Source organism: Rhipicephalus sanguineus, chromosome 2 (assembly GCF_013339695.2).
Source record: "Rhipicephalus sanguineus isolate Rsan-2018 chromosome 2, BIME_Rsan_1.4, whole genome shotgun sequence".
NCBI lineage: Eukaryota > Metazoa > Arthropoda > Arachnida > Ixodida > Ixodidae > Rhipicephalus > Rhipicephalus sanguineus.
In genome coordinates, this window is record NC_051177.1 from 26,906,604 (window position 1) to 26,926,205 (window position 19,602).

Consider the following 19,602-nt stretch of genomic DNA (forward strand, 5'->3'; position numbering starts at 1 on the left):
TATAGCGCTATAGACTAATGCCTCCCTTCCTTCCTTCCTCTCTGTCACGTGTCGTTTCGAAATCGTATTTGCCAAGGGCCTGTCCTGTTTCCGTTTCTCATTTCGGTCAAGCGAAGGAGTTGATTACACCAGCCACAAGAAGACATGGTGCGAGTAACGGATGGCTTGTTACGGAAACCGCACCTGGTCGGAGTGAAAGACTAGTGTTCGGCTAAGGGCGTTTTTAGTGGAAAAGTCTGCCCGGATTCGTCGTTGCCACGGTGGTCCATCCTGCTTACTCTCGTGAGCAACAAGCAACGCGACACGGGCAGACAACGCTCACGAGGAGAAACGTGCAGAGAGGAAAAAAAAGTCGCGCGTCAATCCGTTTTGCTGGTTTGCTACAATGTTGCCATAGCGTAGGCAGGAATAATTGCATTCGCTGTGAGTCTTGTGGGAGACGAATGGGCTATAATTAACTGTTGTGGTACGCCAGACACTAAGTAGGTATACTATTAAACACCGTGACTGCTGTCCTCCTTCGCTAAACCGTACGGAAGACGTTAAGCGAACGCTGTTAGGCTAAATACAGTTGACTGTTCCTTTTTATTCATTCTGGCTCATTGTGGCGACAAAAGCAAAGCAAACTATTACATATATTTACTAAAGCGACGAGCATTTTGGAAACACACCGCACAATTTATGAACTTGCTTTACTTATACCGTAGTGATTTCTGGGGTGGGCGAGGCCTTTGCCCTGCAGTGGGCGAAGTCAGGCTAATTATGACGTCGATGATTTCTGTCAAGTGTTACAGAAGCTGCACTGTCATTGTGATCATTTTGTCATTACCGCATGTCACATAGCCTAACTCAAATAGGCAGAAGCTCAGAGGAAGATGGAAGGTTGAAGAGATGAAAATTTTTGAACACGTAGTGTCGCTGGAGCCATCGTTTCGACAAACGGTCTTCGTCTTCATCGATGCTGCAACTGCCCACCTTAGCGCGTGCGTGTGTATGCTTCGTACCCTCTCCACCAACCTAAACCAAAGAGGGCCCTGAGGAAGCACTGAGCCGCGCTTCCTTATACGCGTCAAAAGGTCGTGCCACTTTTTTTTTCTTTTCTTGCAGTGACCACTCTTAGCTATAGTGTATGCACCAGCGCGGCTGTACTCACTTGAGTGGTCCCGAGGGCAGCTCCTCGTGCATGCCCGATCCGGCGGCCATGTCGGGGTCTTCGGACGAAGGCGCATGCAGCGACACCTTGTTGTGTTCGCCCGAGTGGTGAGCGATCCGCGAGGGCCTCGCCGCCGTGCGCGGGATGTCGTTCACCGGCTGACACTCGCACTCGGTGTGGTTGGGGAAGAGCAGCTTGGTCACCGAATTTCGGAGGCCCACCTCGCCGCCGTTCTGGTTCTGCAGGTGGATCGTCTGCGCGCCGAGTGAGCTGACGTCATTGATTGGATAAGCCGCGTAGAAATCCGCACCATGTGATATGGCTTCGCTTAAAGGGATACCAAAGTGAAACAATGGATTGGTTTAGATTGATTAATTAAACCGATCCATTGAGCAAGTTTCTGGTCAAATATATCCCGAGATTTTTTTTTTCCTTGGCCGAGAACCAAGTCCAACGTTGTCGTCACTCGTGATCACTCTGCCTGTGACGTTAAATGTAAAGAAAGTCATGCTCAAGCGTGGTCAGTCATCCTCAGTCTAGCCAAACAAACCAAGAAAGCAACAGAAAGAAAAGGGTCAGTTTTGGTGTACCTATGGCACTTTTAGAACGAAGCATTCTTCGTCGGTTCACCGCGATTTTTGCCGGCTATCTAGCGTAATACGCTAAACGTTAAATGGCGCAAGGTCTGGCACGTTGGTATATAATTTCAGCCTTTTGGCGCAGGACACAGCACAACGACAGCGCGAAGTTACATGCGGCTTTCTTCGTGGTGAATCACTCTGCCGGTGCGTTGTTTCCGCAACAAAAGTTCAAACACGCGAAACGCCGAGTAAATGAATATCCCGCGGCTCATTAGGCTCTGAAGCAGATTCCGCGCTCAAAATCCGAGTGCCTTTGCTAAATACCATGTTAACACTTTGCTAATAACACTTTACCATGTTATCACTTTGCTAAATAACCATGTAATGGTTTTATCACAGGAGTTTACTAAATCATTTCTTAGCGAACCGTTGGCACTTTGAGCGTTTCTATCTATCTATCTATCTATCTATCTATCTATCTATCTATCTATCTATCTATCTATCTATCTATCTATCTATCTATCTATCTATCTATCTATCTATCTATCTATCTATCTATCTATCTATCTATCTATCTATCTATCTATCTATCTATCTATCTATCTATCTATCTATCTAGCCGACTACGTCTGGGTGCTCTCGTGATCGCCTCTTTAACTTGTAGTAGACCAAAATTAGCATAGGAGGGTAAGAGGTCTTGACGAATATGACTGTCTGGTCATGACATGAATAACATGAAAATCCTGTTGCGTACGTCGTCAAACCCTTTCTTCCAGACAGATATGGCATATACCCGTATACCACGGCCCGTGGTTTACGGGTATGCGCTACAGGTGATTGATAGTTTATATCCAAAGAACGGCGACGACAGACATTGGTAAAAACCGACATCGGCAGCGTTGACAAATGCAATGAATAAAAATCAGGATCCCAGCAGGAATCGAACCCAAGAAATCTGCGTGGCAATCAGACATTCCACCACAGAGCCGCGCCAGGTCTGGAATCTGATTTGAAAAAACACCTTATGCAAGCGTAATGTCGGTGCAACATCATTTGTGGTTGCGGTGCTGGCTATCAAATTTTATAAGAAAGAAATAAGCGCTACATATGCATTCATACGATGCAGGCGTCATGTCAGCTTAACCTCTGTGGTTCCAGTGTTGGCTTCGCTTTTATAGCAGTCTAACATTACATTTGCATCCCTATGATTCAGCAAGCTATATTCAAGCGTCGCTCGACCCCGGATGAATATGCTAGCGAAAGTTATATACGTATGATATTCACACCATCACACCATAAAGTGCACTTCGTTTCGCTGATATTCACGCATTTGCTCTAACGTGAGTGCTGAGGTTACGTCAGACTATAACTTACCCTTTAAACACCAGTGTTGTCGACGTGCCTGGTAAACCCACGATGTGCACACAACTACTAAACTTACAAAAATACGTCGGTCCGCCTCGTTACGCTTGACTCAAAGCAAAAAAAAAAAAAGAAAATGCAGCATAGAACTATCCGCTGACTGCTTCGCATGAAACCGATTCCTACAAGGTGTGGGATCTGCCGAATGTTTTGCCTTACGAATCGACCGTCGCAAAAATTTTTAGAATCCCTCCAGTACGAGTGGAATTACAAAGATTTGTCGCACGCTCTAATTGCTTTCTCTCTTCTCTCGTCCGGACGAGCACGCTGGAAGCTAAACAGGGGGGGGGGGGGGGGAGGTGGCACGGCGGGAGGAAGTTACGTCACGCGCGCGTCATGACCTTGAGCACTTATTTTTTTTTCTTCGACCGCGTGGCTTACTTTCTGTGTGATCACCAGCGAGCGCGCGGGCACGTGGCGGCCTTCCGCGGCGGCAGCGGTAGCTATGCAGCGCACGATGCTCACATCAGCCAATGGCCATGAAATTGAGTATATGGCGTGATGATTTGGGCATATGACATCATTTGTCGAGAGAAGAGGGAACGATTTCCAGCTGACTTTTTGAATTAATTGTAAATTCCAGGCCGCGTGCTGGGCTATAACGTTTGGCTCGCGTGTTCTCAGGAGCCTCGTCTACCGATCGGCAGCATTTTCTGACCATGTTGAAAAAGTGTTGCAGGACCCCTTTCATCATTACAGGTGATGTAGGCAGGCCGTTCAAAGCATGAATAAATCTCAAACGTTCGGGCACCGTGCTCATGACGCGAGCGCATTCGCACGTGTAGAACCAGGAGCAAATTTAATGTGCGTAACCGCTCACGTTAATCGCCGTTTGTGGCAGAAGCTGTTTCCCTTGTGGTTGTACGCCCATACGTTGCTAGCACGAAGATCTCTCAAATACCATTATTTTTGGACATAGATGAGCAGTGGAACTCCTTGCCAGTGTAGTACTTTGTAAGATGAATTAAAGTTTATGGTTACAGACATGTTGTGCAATAAACGCGCGGCACAAGGTAACACACACGGTTCATGTCTGTTACCACGCGTTTTTCGCGCAGAAAGTATACCATCACGAATGATGAACTTCCCCGCTCTCGAGCTTTGGCAAACCAGTTATACGAAATATGCAAAATATGGCGAATCAGTTTTACGAAAGCCTGGGGTTAGAAATGTCTTTACTGTAATCTCTTATGCTTGGGCAGCATAGTTGTTCGAGCTGTCATAATGTAAAATAAATGTAAAGGGAACCTGCCGCAAGTATAAATGTTGGGCATTTGCTAGTCTGAAATTAAACTGCATTGCGTTTTACACTCTTCACGCTTCCTAGACGCCGAATACTCGCGAGGCAGGAGGGGACATTGTGTGTCTGCACTCGTTCGACGTCGGCGGTGCACACTCACGTAGAAGTGCAGGGTGACCTCCTGCACCGCCCGGGGCACGCACTGGTACTGCTCGCTGTCGCAGCATCCGGCGTCGTCGCCGCAACGGTGTAGGATGGTGCACCGAGGCAGGTACTCCTTGCTCGGGTCCGAGTAGAACTCCTTGACGTGCACGACGCGCGTGCGGGGCACCCGGCACCGGGCTGTCGTCCGAATGCGCAGGAAGTGCTCGTTGGCGCTCCGGACGTCCTCCAGTTCTGAGTTGACCCGACGCACAGTCACAGTGGCGAGATACAAGAGACACCAGTTAGTTCATACCAACAATACTCGATACTTTTTTTGCTCAAAAAGTATTCAATAACCTCGGCTCAAAGGCGGGAAGTGAAATGCCCTTTGAATAAACAAGGAATTGACAATATTACCTGTCGGAGTTGTGGATGCTTGTACTATGTTTAAAGACACACTAAAGAGAAAATTTCTCTCGCATTAGTAAATTACTCTTTCGTGATATCAAAAACAATATGCTAGCCGCGAGAAGACGCTTGGTAAGCGAGAAAACGCGCGAAAAGAAAATGCTGGTGGCGACGCCACATTGAAGTTGCAACACCAGTCACAGTGACATCATAGATTGTGACGGCGTCTAATAGGGATTATATAGTCCCTAATCAGTCAGAAGAAGCCCATTGTGTTTTGAGAAAGCCAGAGCGTTAACATACCAAATTTCGTTAAGCCGATGTGGCCAAAATCCGAAAAAAATAAAACACGCGTACTTTGAAATTTGTGACGTCACCATCGGAGATTTCGGTGAGAAATTGGAAGCTGACACTTTCGACATTGATTTTCTCATGTATTAACAAACCTGTGGTGGTGAAATTAACGACACTAGCGTTTTCAGAGTATAAATTACCAGTCCAAAGTAATTTATTGTTTCACTTTAATGCCCCTTTAACTCTTTATTCCTCACGAAAGAGTAGGCAGTCGTTGCGCCCCTCCAGATGGCGATCGTCGGCATGCTCTCTCCCTACTTCCTTTCTGTCCCTGTATATTTGTGTACGCATATCAAATAATAATGACGATAAATATCTCCATTTAACATAGTTCTCGTAAACCATGACGTACACACACTGCCTATAGGGAACACATGTTGTGGAGGAGTGAGAGAATCCCTGAATGTAGGGTTCGTAAAAGTCGAACACGGGAATGAACACTTTGCAAAGCGGACACAGTTACCAGCATGTTATTTATGTGATCACGTATATAGACTTCACCGACTTCACCGATTTCTACCGTGACCTCGCTGAAATACTCTTTATCTGCTTTTGATCTTCAGGCGCTAGAAGTTCCTTTGATGATCGTAGTGGTTATCACAGTTTTCTTTCCTTTTTTTCATTTATTATTTCTCGTTAGTCCCCACTTTACAGCGTGGAAAAGAGTTTGAAATGCCAATCGGACTAAATCAGAAGACTGCACTTACTAGAGAACGAACTTTAGACTGTCAGATCATTCGCTCCATGGTCTGAAAAATTCCTTCTTTTCCCAACTTTCCTTCTTTTTAACATTCTCCAACCTCAACTGGAGAGAGAGAGAAACAAGAGACTAACCCAAAACGACTTTTGATTCAGTTTGGACCCCGCATGAATTGTGGAAGATCACTTTTTGTGCGGGACCCACTTTGCTCACTCGACATTGAATTGAAAAGGGCTGTTGGCACGTGTGTGTTAGATGAGCGAGCGATTGCACGTATGGAGTTCTTCGATAGCTCCTCTAGTAGGACCGAAACTTTGCCGAGGTCGCCGATAACAAAGCGAAGTTTACCGAACTCGCGAGGAGGCTTTCTGCTGCAGATTGGAGTTTAGGTTTCCGCGTTTCCTGCGCGACAAAAGAAACGTATTATTCGGGAAGATAAAAGCAAGAACATCACAGCGCCATCTGCACCACATCTGTGGCTTATCGAATCCCGCTGCTGTCGTGGAGAGTTACTATAAACGTCTGCACGCCACGGGAGTTGGGCGATAGTTTAGACAGGCCTGTACAGCGCCCGGAGAGGGTATATATACCAACGCAGAGTATTATACACACTTTTGCTCTTGGCTTAGTAAGCAAGGAAGCAAGCAGGCGGCACGCTTTGTAAAAACGGTCTCTGCACTGTATATATCTTTACAGTCATTCGTGCTATTTTCTCCAAAAAAATCGAGCGGCGAGCCTCTTCGATACGATCTCGCCCTCTACCGACGCGTATAAGTACGACTTCCCAACGTTGATGCCGGAGTCGACAACTTCGAAAGCGGGCTTCCAGTATTCCCCGCCACATAGGATGCTACCAGTTTACAGCTTCTCTTTCGGGTCCGCGCGGTTTGGTTGAAAGCCGCCGTAAAACACTTGGAAAGCGGCTGACATCCGTCTCGTTTTTTTTTTTGTTTTTTTTTCTATTTCCATTGAGTCACGTTGGCGCCCGGTGAAATGAACGAATGATCGTCCAGCTTTGGCTGATAACCTAGATCTTGTGTTCGTTGAAAGAACTTGCGCCGAATTCAGGCCAGAGTCGGTATCAAGTTACCTTATCAGTTGCTTCGAAATCTTCGCTTATACGAGCGTCTTCCCACGCATGCTACTTAGGAAGCTGTGATTGATGGGCGTGGCTTAATCTAGGCTGGCTAATAAGACATCAAAGAACCGCTCTGGGGCATCAGTGTGCCTTTATTGCGACAGCGTGGAACATGCAGCCTTTGAGTATATGCAGTATAGATACGTTTTGAGGTGACGATGCTCGTAGCGATTAGGATGTAGTATGAAGCTACCAACGCATAGCCTGTACTAATTTCTGGTTGCTAGTATTCCAATTAGAAGCAGCGTTACTTACGCCTTGATCTCATTTCGTCATCTGCGCTACCCTATTTACTTATCTCATTAAAGTTATCACTGAAAACGCGAAGTGTAGCCTTGTGGCAAACAAGTCGCGAGCACTTCAACTGCTTTGTTTTTCCATTGCGGCTTGCGTTGATGTCCTACTTGCTAGCTTTTGGCTGGTTTCAGGTGTTTATAAGTGGCTATAAATGGCGAGTGAACAACAGTACAGTTTCCCGTGTTAATCATTTTCAGCAAGGACAACAGATAGGGCATTCAATCTTAAGGCAGCGGTTTTGATACAAAGCGAAACTAGTCGATGGAAAAATCAGAGGAGAAAGCTATAAAAGTGTCTGGGAACCAAGTGAACAATGAAACGCGCTCTCACGCAGAGACTGCACGTAGCATCTTGTCAGGCCATGAGAACAAAACTCACCCTCGCAACCGGTTGTCAACGAACGACGCGTTATATCAACATCAGTCTCTCTCCCGCAACCTTCGTTACTGAAGAGCCATTACGATCGCTGTCCCGATCTCAGGCGAACCTCAATGTCAACCCTTCTGGCCTAGACCTTGTCAAGTTTGACAACTCGCCCGACGTGGGGCGAACAGATCCCGCGCTGTTTGGTTCTTGTAAGCATGAATACAGCTGCTCCAAAATCAGCAGCTGGCAAACTTATGTTCCAGTCGCGTTTTCAGCGTCTAAACGCCTGGTACAGCCCATGCACGTCGATGCGTTGATAATACTTGCATTTTTCCTAACTGTGATGCCACACCCTTAACGGTGCTCCTAGCTGCTTTGATATTCATCGTGATGTGCCATAACAACAGTGTATTTCATCGTTTGTATGTTTGTCGTGTAGATGTTAGTGTAGAGCTTACAAGGTCATGACCTTGTCAAGAGTCAGGGCTTGGCTCTGCGTCTGTGGCAGCGGGGTTGCATGCACGTCTGTAAGAACAGTTATGGTTGAGTTAGGACGGTACAGAGAGGACTTCATGACTGTGCGTCACGTTTGTGCCTGCATGTCTGGGCCGTTATAAAACAGCTGCTCTCGCGTTAGCAGCTGGCAAATCATTGTCACGTACACGTTGACAGCGCCTTAACCGCGTGTCATTTGTAAGTGCACCGATAACGCTAATGTTTCTTGTTTTTGTTTTTCTTGGCCCGAGAACTAGTTCTACAACCAGCCACATTCGGGGACTCCGCAACCGAAGGTCGACTCGTTGTGATGGATGGGAAGAAACGAGCTTTTGCCAGCGTCTGGCGAGCGTGGTTCGTAACAACTGCTGGTATACTAACCGCGTGCTAGTCTGCTACACCGGCGACAGCTTGTTGCAAGCGCGACACACGAGAAACCAGATGCACATGCTGATAACGGATGCGATTTTCTTCCCTCTAAATATGGAAATAAACATAAAATGTGCCGTATGAAAGATAACAGCAACGAAGACACAGACTCAGCAGTCTCTAGTTTTCAGTTGCGCTATGCAGCTCCTCGAATTAGTGAATGTCCATTCACACGATCTAGCACCGCTAGTCGCACAAGAGAACAAATGTTTACATTACGAATTCTTAAGAATGGTCCTCAATTTTACGTCCCTGTGCACTGTTAAACGAATGTTGCTATCTTCTGCCGCTGGAAGCGGAAACCTTCATTCTGAATGACAGAATGGGTCATCGGTGAAATATAGACCTTTATTCCAGCCTCTAACGCCATTGTGTTGTCTGTGCATGCGAATGAGCTAAAAAGACTGCTCTTCTTTCGCTTACAAGCGAGTGTAATAAAGCAGGCATGTTTTCCCTTGCACGAAGTGCAAACTTATAATTCTTTTTGTAAAGCAACTTACTCTTTCAAATCTGCAACTAAGGAACACAGACGCTCCATAATGACATATTGCTGATAACTCAAACCAATGGATGTAAGACAGCAGACAGAGTTGAGTCTCCACGTTACCACGTTTCAATGCTAATCAGGTGAATGAAGATAACCGTATTCAACTGCGCGGCAGACGTCTGTACGTATTGAAGCAACCGCGCAATGTAAACGGCAAACAAAGAAGTGATGCGCCGCAATGCTGTAGAGTGCCAATCCTTCTAGCTGTCACGTATCGCATATTTCGAAAGTAGCAATCTCCTCCCGGCGCAAGACTTAACTACGCACCTTCGCACCACCATGACGAGTAAAGCACTTAACGAGTTAACAACCCCTTAGCAGTTCAGCACCACAGATATCAGGCGACGTGGGGCTGCAGGCAGGAAAGCAACGTTTGTAATGAGGCCATTGCGCAACGCCGTCTGCCGTAGTGTCCTATAGTCCAGAGTTACAAGCTAGAGAACGAGGAGCCACATGCACTAAAGATTATCAGCCCAAACATATCTGCTGGAAAACATCGTCGCACACACTCGGTTACTCATCGCTTAGCTCTTCTCAGCGAAGGCATTCTCTGTACTTCTTACCCATGTCACGTACACGCGGACGGCATTTTGGCGCAAAACTCGTAATACGACGCGTCCGGCTTAAAAAGCCTAGCATTATCGCGCCCATCGAAACGGAACTGAGGCACCACCGCCGATTAACGCTCGAGGGGGAAAAAAATGTATACTCGGGCGATTCGTAATGACGAAGAATCTCTGAATGCTTTACGGGTTCTAAGTTGTGCGTAAAACTGCTTCCCCAAATAGCCGTGAGCGTCACTTCTCGGGGGCACGCTTAGGAACAGCACGAAATAGAACGACTCCATTACAAATCGCTCGTTGCTTTTTCCGCGAGAGTTCGCTTAAAGGGACACTAAAAAGGAAAACGTTTTTTTCGTATTAGTACATTACTCTTTCACAATTCCAAGATCATCACGCTTGCCGCTAGAAGCCGCTTCGTAAGCGAGAAAATGCGCAAAAAGAAAATGCGGGTGGAGACGCCACTTTGAAATTCCCGCACGAAACGTCGAGACGCCATAGATTTTGACGGCACCTGCTAGGTCCTACGTAGTCCATAATCAGTAAAAACGAAGAACATTGTTCTCTGATGGGGCCATAGATTTAACATACCAAGTTTCAGATAATTTTGCTGAGCCAATGTCGCCAAGATACGAAAAATGCACTTTGAAATCCGTGACGTCACTTGGAGCGATTTCGGCGGGAAATTAAAAAAATATTATACATTTACTTTGGTTTTCCCCTCTATTAATAAACCCATGACGGCAAAATTAACGACATTAGAGTTCTCAGAGTACAATTAATCAACCTAAACCGATTCATTGTTACACTCTAGTGTCTCTTTAATTACGCCGTTCTTGCTTCTTTCTTTAACCAGATTTCAGTCATAGTTAGGCAGCTAAATGAAGACAGGGGTGTGTCCTTTCTTCGTGAATGTCGTTTTCTCGAGTAATCAAATATATGCGTGTATCTTGCGTGCGTGTGCGTGCTTGGCTTTATTTGTGAAACGTCTGGCCAATACTGTTTCTTGCAGCACGACCGTAGCGTAGCGGAAGCAAAACAAAAACACTCCAACGCCGGACACCGCCTGATATACGCAGTAGATCTACAGGCTCAGCGTCGTTGCTGCTGCTATACACATTTTCGCTTACCCCGGCGCCTGCCATCGATGACGTAAGTTCGCCTACATTTTATCACGTTTCTTGTGAAGGTGGCCAGCCTTCACAATAACTACTGCGCGAAAAAAGACATATATATATATATATATATATATATATATATATATATATATATATATATATATATATATATATATATATATATATATATATATATATATATATATATATATATATAAGGGTGTATCTAACGAGAAGTCATAGGTTCTTTAGGCAATGCTAAGGAGAGCATAGGCGAAGGCGTATGTTCTCAAGAGACACTCCTTAAATTACTTTGGCGTGCTCAATCGACTGCACTGCTCGTTCCCCAACCCCTTCATGCTTTCTACAACTCCAGGATCATCCCTCCTCTGACCAAGCGACGATGTGATGTGATGACGTCATGGGAGTAATTTGGTACTGTTAGTGTCAACGCCGGACACTGGAATTTTCTAGTCATGAGATACATAAGGCTTTCGCCTTGACAAGCACGTCTGCCGTCTAGTTGACGTGGCGGTCGATTCGAGTCTGTGCGGTAGCTGCAGTACCTTGCGAGAGTACGGGCGTGACGCGGGGTTCCCGTATCCTAGCTTCGCGGGCGTCCCTGGCGCTGTACAGAAGCCGCACGGTGTCGGCGTAACTGCTGCTGCTGCTGCTTCCGCCGCTGCGGCCATCACCGGACCGGGAGGACGTCGCGCTGCCGGAAGAAGCCGCCGGCGCTGGGCCGTTGCGCGTCACTCCGAGCTGCAACCATGAAAATCAAGAGGCAATCGGTTAGTTCTTGTCACATCGTAGTCGCGCGAGCACTTGAGTATGAAACAATGCACTTTGCGCAGGCTCACCTACCGATTCATTCATTCATTCATTCATTCATTCATTCATTCATTCATTCATTCATTCATTCATTCATTCATTCATTCATTTGTTGTTTGTTTATTTATTTATTGTTTGTTTGTTTGTTTGTTTTTTTACTACAGTGGAGTTCCGACTCCCGAGAGATGGTTAAAAAAACAAGGTCGCATCACTGCTAATGATACTTTGCCGCAGCACCAGCCTGTACGTTCAAAAAGCGCACTTTAAGCAAAAATGCAGCTGAGGAGCTTTGCCACAGTACCACCATATACACCGGAGAAGCCTTCTTTGCGGGGCTACTGAATCGGTTGCGATTGTCACCGTAGCTTTCGGTCTTTCACAGATATGTCTATGTTCGTCACAAAATGTCTATATTTGTCACAATATGTTTATATTTATCAGAAAGCTGGCGCATAGTTATTTCATTTGTTGTTTTAAGGAACGTGGCATGGAATTGATCAAATATCGTAAAGTTGCCGACTTCTTTCTTTTTTTTTTTCCTTCTTTCCCTGCATGCGTTTCAGACTGACAGATAATAATTGATGGGGTTTAACGTCCCTAAACCATGATATGATTATGAGAGACGCCATAGTGGAGGGCTCCGGGAATTTTGACCACCTGGGGTTCTTTAACGTGCACCTAAATCTGAGTTCACGGGCCTCAAGCATTTTCGCCTCCATCGAAAATGCGACCGCCGCGGCCGGGATTCGATCCCGCGACCTGCGAGTCCGCAGTCGAGCATCTTAACCACTAGACCACCGTGGCGGGTAGTCTGACAGACCAAATCTCGTAATTCGGCACTAAATATAAACTAAAGCGCAAACTAGGAAGCTGGTATATTTGTATTGTTAACGCGCGTACAGTGCAGACAAATACGAAAATACAGAAGCCGGCGCTTGTCATTGTCGTGTTTCTGTCCTTTCGTCTTTGTCTGCGCTGTACGCAAGCTTACAATGTACGTACACTCTGCAACAAACGCAGTTACGCAACCTGGCTCAAACTCGTGCGGCTGTCGCTTTTCCCATCTTCCTCAGCGCTTTGTACTCGGCGTACACGAGAAGACATCACCGATACAAACAAAGCATCTTCGTTAAGCGACGCAAGGCACGAGTCCATCTAGAAAGTTAAATTAACTGTGCACTCTAGGGGCACTAGCGAAAAAGCGCCATTAAGACATCGCTGCTTCATCAGATCGTGTAATACAGCACACACGCTGCAGAAAGAACACCAGTGCAACTCAAAACAAAGAAAGAAAGAAAGAAAGAAAGAAAGAAAGAAAGAAAGAAAGAAAGAAAGAAAGAAAGAAAGAAAGAAAGAAAGAAAGAAAGAAAGAAAGAAAGAAAGAAAGAAAGAAAGAAAGAAAGCAAGCCTGGGCACGCTACCGAAATTATAAACAGTGGCTGGCATCGCAACGCTCGGAGCACGCAGCGCAGCACAGATTAGAATCTGACGCGAACGGCGCACGCGTCTCGGTGAAACGGTGGGAACTCCTGCAGGCGCGTGTAACGACCCTGGAATCTGGAAAGACGGTACAGGACAAACTGGCGCGGGGGGGGGGGGGGGGCATCACCAAGCCGCCTTGATGGCGGCCAAACTTAGAAGCGCGGTGTTTACGGCAAACCACACAAGCGAGCGAGCAAACAGTGCCAGCAGAAGCAGCGAAAACCCCGGGAGCCGCTTTCTCTTCTCGCCGAGGCTCGCGGGATGTAAACAAATTGTCGGATCGGATCCTTATACCGCAGCTCGGCCAAAGCTGGCATTGAGGCTAAGAAGGAGTGGAAGAAGAGCATACGGAGAGCAGACACGACAAGCGCATGCCCTGGCCGCCTCTTGTAGAACACCAGCGGGAAGAAGGTGAAGGCATTTTGATTTACGGCGATCAATGGTCGCTCGTAGACAAGAGAACGCTTTCAAAAGGGTCGCGTTCTCTCCGTATCTCGCGAGACTGGGATAATAGAAAGCGCATGGAAACTCAGCAGGAAAGCAAAAAAAAAAAAAAAAGGAAGCCCTCACAGGGTTCTTCGTACTTTCGCCTATGACAACTCGAAAGCGAAAGCCATCTTTTTCTTCTCAGTCATTGTATTGATCCTCCAGGGCCCGCCCCCCTCCAAAAGTTTTCTCCGCCGAACCTGGTTTTGCAGTGCCTCGCGGATCGGAGGCGTTACAAGCTTCACTGCAGCTCACCTGGTTTTACACTGCCTCCGTGACCGGCCCACCTTTGACCAAGCGACGACGTCACGTGTCGTCGCTATGAAGTCACAATGACGTCATGTTGTCACAAATTTTGGCAATCTGTCACATCATGATGACGTCACCAGGTGATGATGATATTTCGCATCAATTTTCGCGTTTGGTAAGGCATCTATAAGGCTTTCGCCGTAAAAATGGCGTATACGTGCTGTTGCAGAATGTCCGTTGCGGAGAGAACTCGATGGCTGACGCATGATGGCAACGTAGATTTCTTTCGGATTCGCGGAGGATAAAATGAAACTGGTCGAGAAAAATAAGGAAGAAAACAACGAAATATGGTGTTCTGACACATGCATGTGACACGTATATGTCGAGAAACTGCAAGAGCCCCGAAGTCTTTCCAAGAACAAACGGCAGTGGGGGAAATTATCGAGTATCGAGCGTCTGGTGATGATATTATTGGCCATATATCGGGGTCAACTATGTTGACAAAATAGTGAGCCCGAAAAGAGGAAGTAATGTTATGACTTAAAGGACTAGCAGTTTATCCCGAAAGCTTGCAAGGGGTATTCGTGTAAAATACCGTTTCTATCTGTACCCTTAAATATGCACCTGTGAAGGGAATTATTTCTCGCGCCTAACGAGTTCGATATCTATAAAACTGCAAGGTGCGTGGCGTTGGTCGCGAACACCACGGAAAATATCAATCTCCACGTAATGAACATATGCAGTGACAAGAACATACATATGAGCAGCTGCATATGCATTATTGAAGTACATAACGGAACAAAATTAGCGCGAACATGTCCATAGATTAGCTTGTAGGTTTTGGAAACTACAATCCTACACGCACGTTCTGGATGTATGCGAGGAAGATACAAAAGAAAATGAAATTAATAAAGAGAGACAATATATCTCTCTGTGCTTTTACTGCATGTCCTTTATTTATGTGAATATTAGTACCTAGTGCATTTACAGTGTCGGTTAAGCCCTTTAGTTGGTAGCTTCCCTTGCCCTAGACAATACGTTGAAGGCAAAGATAATGCTGAATAATGGCCTGGCGAAAGAGAAAGAGTTCACGATTAGAAACCATACATTGGTGTGTACAAGAATATGTATACCTAGGACAACTACTAACAGGAGAGCCTAATCAGGAAAAGGAAGAATAAGAATGGGCTGGAGCGCATTCGACAGGCACTCCCAAATAATGTCAGCAAATCTGCCATTGTCATTAAAGCGAAAAGTATACAGTCACTGCATACTGCCATTTTTAACACATGGGGCTGAAACGTGGATGATAACAAAGCAACTAGAGAAAAAGTTTAGGATGATAGGAGTAACATTAAGAGATCGGAGGACGGCAGAATGGTTAAGGGAACAAAGAGGAGTTGCAGATATCCTAGTCGACATCAAGCGAAATAAATGGACCTGGACTGACCACGTAATGCGTAGAACAGACAACCGGTGGACAGTGAGAGCAACAGAATGGTTACAAAGGGACGGGAAACGCAGCCGAGGAAGGCAGAGAGTTAGATGGAGTGACGAAATTAAGAAGTTCGCAGGGATAAAATGGAATCGGCTCGCACAGGACATAGAGTAAACTGGAGACCATTGGGAGAGGCTTTCGTCCTGCAGTGGACTAAAAAAGGCTGAGAATGACTATGATGATGATGATGCCTTAGAGGTCATCGTCACTAGCAAGCCTCGTTTTCCTCGTGGCCTCGAACATCAATCTTTCCCGAGTGTGTGCGGCGCCCCGCGATTTCCTCCGCCTCCGAAACAAACGGCTGCCTACTGGGAGCACGCTGACAGTATAAGAAAAAAACCGTGTTGTTCGTACAACGTGTGTTCCTCCTGGACCAGTGACCGATCAACCCCAATAAGCCAGATGGAGGAAAACAAGCACCGCGACCACAATGAGAAAGTGCAGGTCAGAGGGCGCGGACACCGCGGGTTGACAAACGGCACGACGTGCGCGCGCGGGACGGGCCGACCGCGGGCAAGTCGAACAGAGACGTCAGGAAGAGGCGGTGAGTTGTGCGTCGGCCTCTACAATAATATCCGCGTGTGCGTGGACGTATGAACACGCTAGCTATACCGCTTCCTTCGGTGAGTCGAGATAAAGAGTCGTGGCTTTTCGGTGGATCATCGGTAACCGCCATGCTACTGTACGAAATTGTCCACGTTTTCCAGACAACGATGGAGGTTGACTCGCTTAGATATTTACACGTTGCGTGAGTACAAACCCTTGGAGAGATTGCAAGAGTGTGTAAACTAAAATGGGGAGAGAGAGAGAGAGAGAGAAGAAAAGGAAAGGTCGGAAGTTTAACCGGAACAAATATCCGGTTTGTTACCCTTCACTCGGAGTGGAGGAGGGGACAAGGAAGATAAGAATGAGAGACAGAAATGGAAACAGAGCACATGCTTACCATCACTGTTCACAGCACAGGATTCAGTACTTGTCAGTACTGCAGTCGTGAGATTTGTTTCTTAATTTAAAAACTGCAATGATGCATTCGAAGCCTTCCGCTTGTATTCTAATATGATTTCTCCTCACAGTGGTAGTATGTCGTCAATACGTGCTAATGCAGTTACGAGCGTTTGTCTATGCACAATGTATCCAGAGCAGGCATAGACAACGTTTTGAGGTGTCTCCTCGAATCCACATCCATTACAGGCAGCGTTGTCAGCCAATGCACCCTGGCTCTTGAATCACAGCGCCACTAAATTTACGCAGCACATTTCCCTGTGCACGGTCTTCCAGCTTTTCACACCGATATTTCGTAGTGAACTAAGCTTGGCTTTTCCATCCGTTCCCTGAAGCGGGAAACCCGGGCAAGGCACTTAGTATACGATTCGCTCGTTTAGTCATGCGGGGTGGGGAAAAGAAGAGAAGAAAATAATCCGCATGCGCGCCCGTTGATACTGTTGTTGCCAGCACGCCTACCCTGCATTTCTCACGGCCAAGACACCGCTCTGTGAGTAAACATCATATACACCCAGTGCACCGCTTGAAAAACCATCAGCATTTCACGCGACGCCTTTCCGAGAAGACTTAACTGTCCTCGCCGCCCACGACGAACGACGCGAGCTACGTTATCTGGTGGCGAGGAGACGTCGCGACGGGCGCTGCCTGCCTTAACGCATCCAACATCTGCACTACCAGGGGTCGACTTAAAGTAAAGTAACCTCAGCGAAGAAAGGAAAGAAAAAAGCGACACAACGCGGTGGAGCAGTTCAGGGGCAAGTTATTGCGCCAGCTCTCACTACCGGTATGTGTACGGTGAAGAGGAAACCGCCCTTTCCAGTCGAGTCAATGGATTTGCATACTCGTTATACGCTCGCGCGCGTGTGCGCGCACTCGCTCTCGCCAGGCGAGTCGGCTTCATAAACCTCCGTCTTTACTACGACGCCCGAGGCGTACACGGGGTCGGCCGGCGAGAGACGAGCGACTACTCCGGCGAGATGCTCGACCGGAGAGAGCAGGAGAAGCAGCAAACCAGCAAGCAATGCTTCAGGGGCAATGACGACGACTACGCCTTCGACTAGAAAGGAGCCCGTCAAAGGTGCACGCGTCGAGGAACGACAAAGACTATTAAAACCGAGAAAGATCGGAAAAGACTATACGCGCGTGGCTCGGCTTCTACGCGACCTCTTCGCGTTCGCAAATGCCCCCGAGAGGCGTCGGCGTCGTCACAGCAGCCAGCTGGCGCCAAACAGCACGCGTGCACCCTTAGTGACGACATAAACACCAAGAAAACCGTGGCCCCCTTTCTCGAGATGGGCCTTTTTGTCGCTCGAAGCAGGCGCACGCATGCGTCGCGTTGCTCGGTAATGACTGGCGTATATCTTGATCGCAGTCGTCCCGCGTAAGAGGAGCCCCTCTCACCGAGCCGGTCTTCCATTTCTTCGGCTCGCGTTGTTGTTGTTCTATTCCGTTTCCTGCTTTCAAAGAAAGGGACAAAACAAAAGATGAGGAGGAGCTCGCGGAGACAGAGCCGTAAAACGCCGGCAAATGCGACCGGGCTCTGGCGCGGCATCACCGCAGCAGCCAGATGAGACCACCCGTCTGTCCATGCCTCCGCGTGCGAGGCTGTGTTGTACGTAGTACGTGCGTACGTGTGTGTGTGTGGGCGTCCCACAGCCTTTTCCGTTAGGCCCCCTCGCTATTTCCGCTACTTTTTCTTGCATTTCGCCCCTTCGCCGCGAGATCGAGGAGGACGAAGGTCGATGAACCGCCGCCATTCCTTCGAGCCCCATCCTTCTAGAGTTTCCGAAGCTGCCAGTGGCGCTCCTTCAAACGCGTACAGCCGCGAGAAGATGGCCCCGTGAAAAAAAGAGCATATATCCTGTCCCCGAGGCTTTCGACACCACCCACCGCCCCTCGACACGCGTCTATACAACAGACCCAAGAAATCCCAGGCAGATTAGATGACGTCAGGCGACCTCTTTCACGATCGATCTTCGCGTCTCTCGTAACAAGCTGCGAGAGGGAAAAGAGAAGGAGGGAAAGAAGGTACACACTGCTGGGACGCCCGAGATGGCGACGTTGACACAACTATCTGTCGATCAAACTCTTCCTTCGCTCGACCGCCTTTCAGCGACGCCTCGTGTGCAGTATGGTTCCGGAGCTATCAACGCGTCAGGCAGCGCGACAGAAACGGGACAACGGCCATGGATGCAAGTCTCGCTGGCTGTCACTTCGTCCGGAGCACGCCGTGAAGAATCGCGAACAACGAGCGTAAATCTCCCCGGAGTGTATATACCTTCTCCAATTCGGCGACCGACACCGCACAGTTCGCTGCTGACGGGTTCTTCTTTCCCTTCTTTTGCCCCGCATGCGTAGAAAAGCCTACACCGCGCGACGGGGTGCGAGACCACCCGCGACGGTCGCGCCTGCTTGCGGTTCGATGTTCGTTTGTTTTAAATACTCGCTGACTCACGTCTCCTTGCTTGCTTCTCGAGCATACTGCTCCTCGCCCGCTCCGTTTTCCAAGGACTCGAGATCTCGATGGAGCCGCCTACGCATTTCTTTTTAACTTCATATGCATCGGCACTCCCCTCACGGCCACACCGAGTGCGCTGAGGCCGGTTATCGCAGCCGTTACGCGCGCTTAAAGTATAGTAGCGTAACCGTTTGCTTAGTGAGGTCGCACAGGTAACTGGGAGAGGTCTAGATTCAGCCTGGTTTGATGGTCCGTGCATGGCAGCTAAGCGCAGCGGACGTTCTTCGCATGTACTACGGAGGTCAAGATACGCGTCTAGAACGCGCTGAGCGTATGCTCTAGACTGCGTCGGTGACATTAGCGATAACACTTGGCACAAAACCGGCTGGTTATGACTATGCACGGCTATGTTTACGAGTCCCCACTTGCCCTGCTGATCCTCTGATGCTTTGCCGTGAGGAGCACGTTCTAGGCAAGTCTTGGCATCACTGTGTACCGAGAGTACATGAACGCCATCCAAGCTTCACAAGCGAAATAAGCTAGTGCATTACTGTGTGGTTACGAGACCGATGCTGTGTTCGGTCATCATTCTTCCACAAACGCATTATACTGTACACTGATTCCTTTGCCGATCTGAAGAAAAA

The 19,602-nt window shown here is 47.7% G+C and overlaps 1 protein-coding gene across 2 annotated transcripts in view; it reads right to left on the reverse strand.

Annotated features, from left to right (window-relative positions):
- The window catches only part of LOC119382589 (uncharacterized), a 199,420-nt gene that overhangs the window by 15,328 nt on the left and 164,490 nt on the right, over positions 1–19,602 (reverse strand). For both annotated transcript variants that reach the window (XM_037650350.2, XM_049412243.1), the window contains exons 2-4: positions 11,519–11,714; positions 4,557–4,792; positions 1,154–1,407 (exon numbers count right to left, since the gene is read on the reverse strand). In XM_037650350.2, coding sequence (XP_037506278.1) covers positions 1,154–1,407; positions 4,557–4,792; positions 11,519–11,714 — 686 coding nt within the window. The remainder of the gene's footprint in view (positions 1–1,153; positions 1,408–4,556; positions 4,793–11,518; positions 11,715–19,602) is intronic.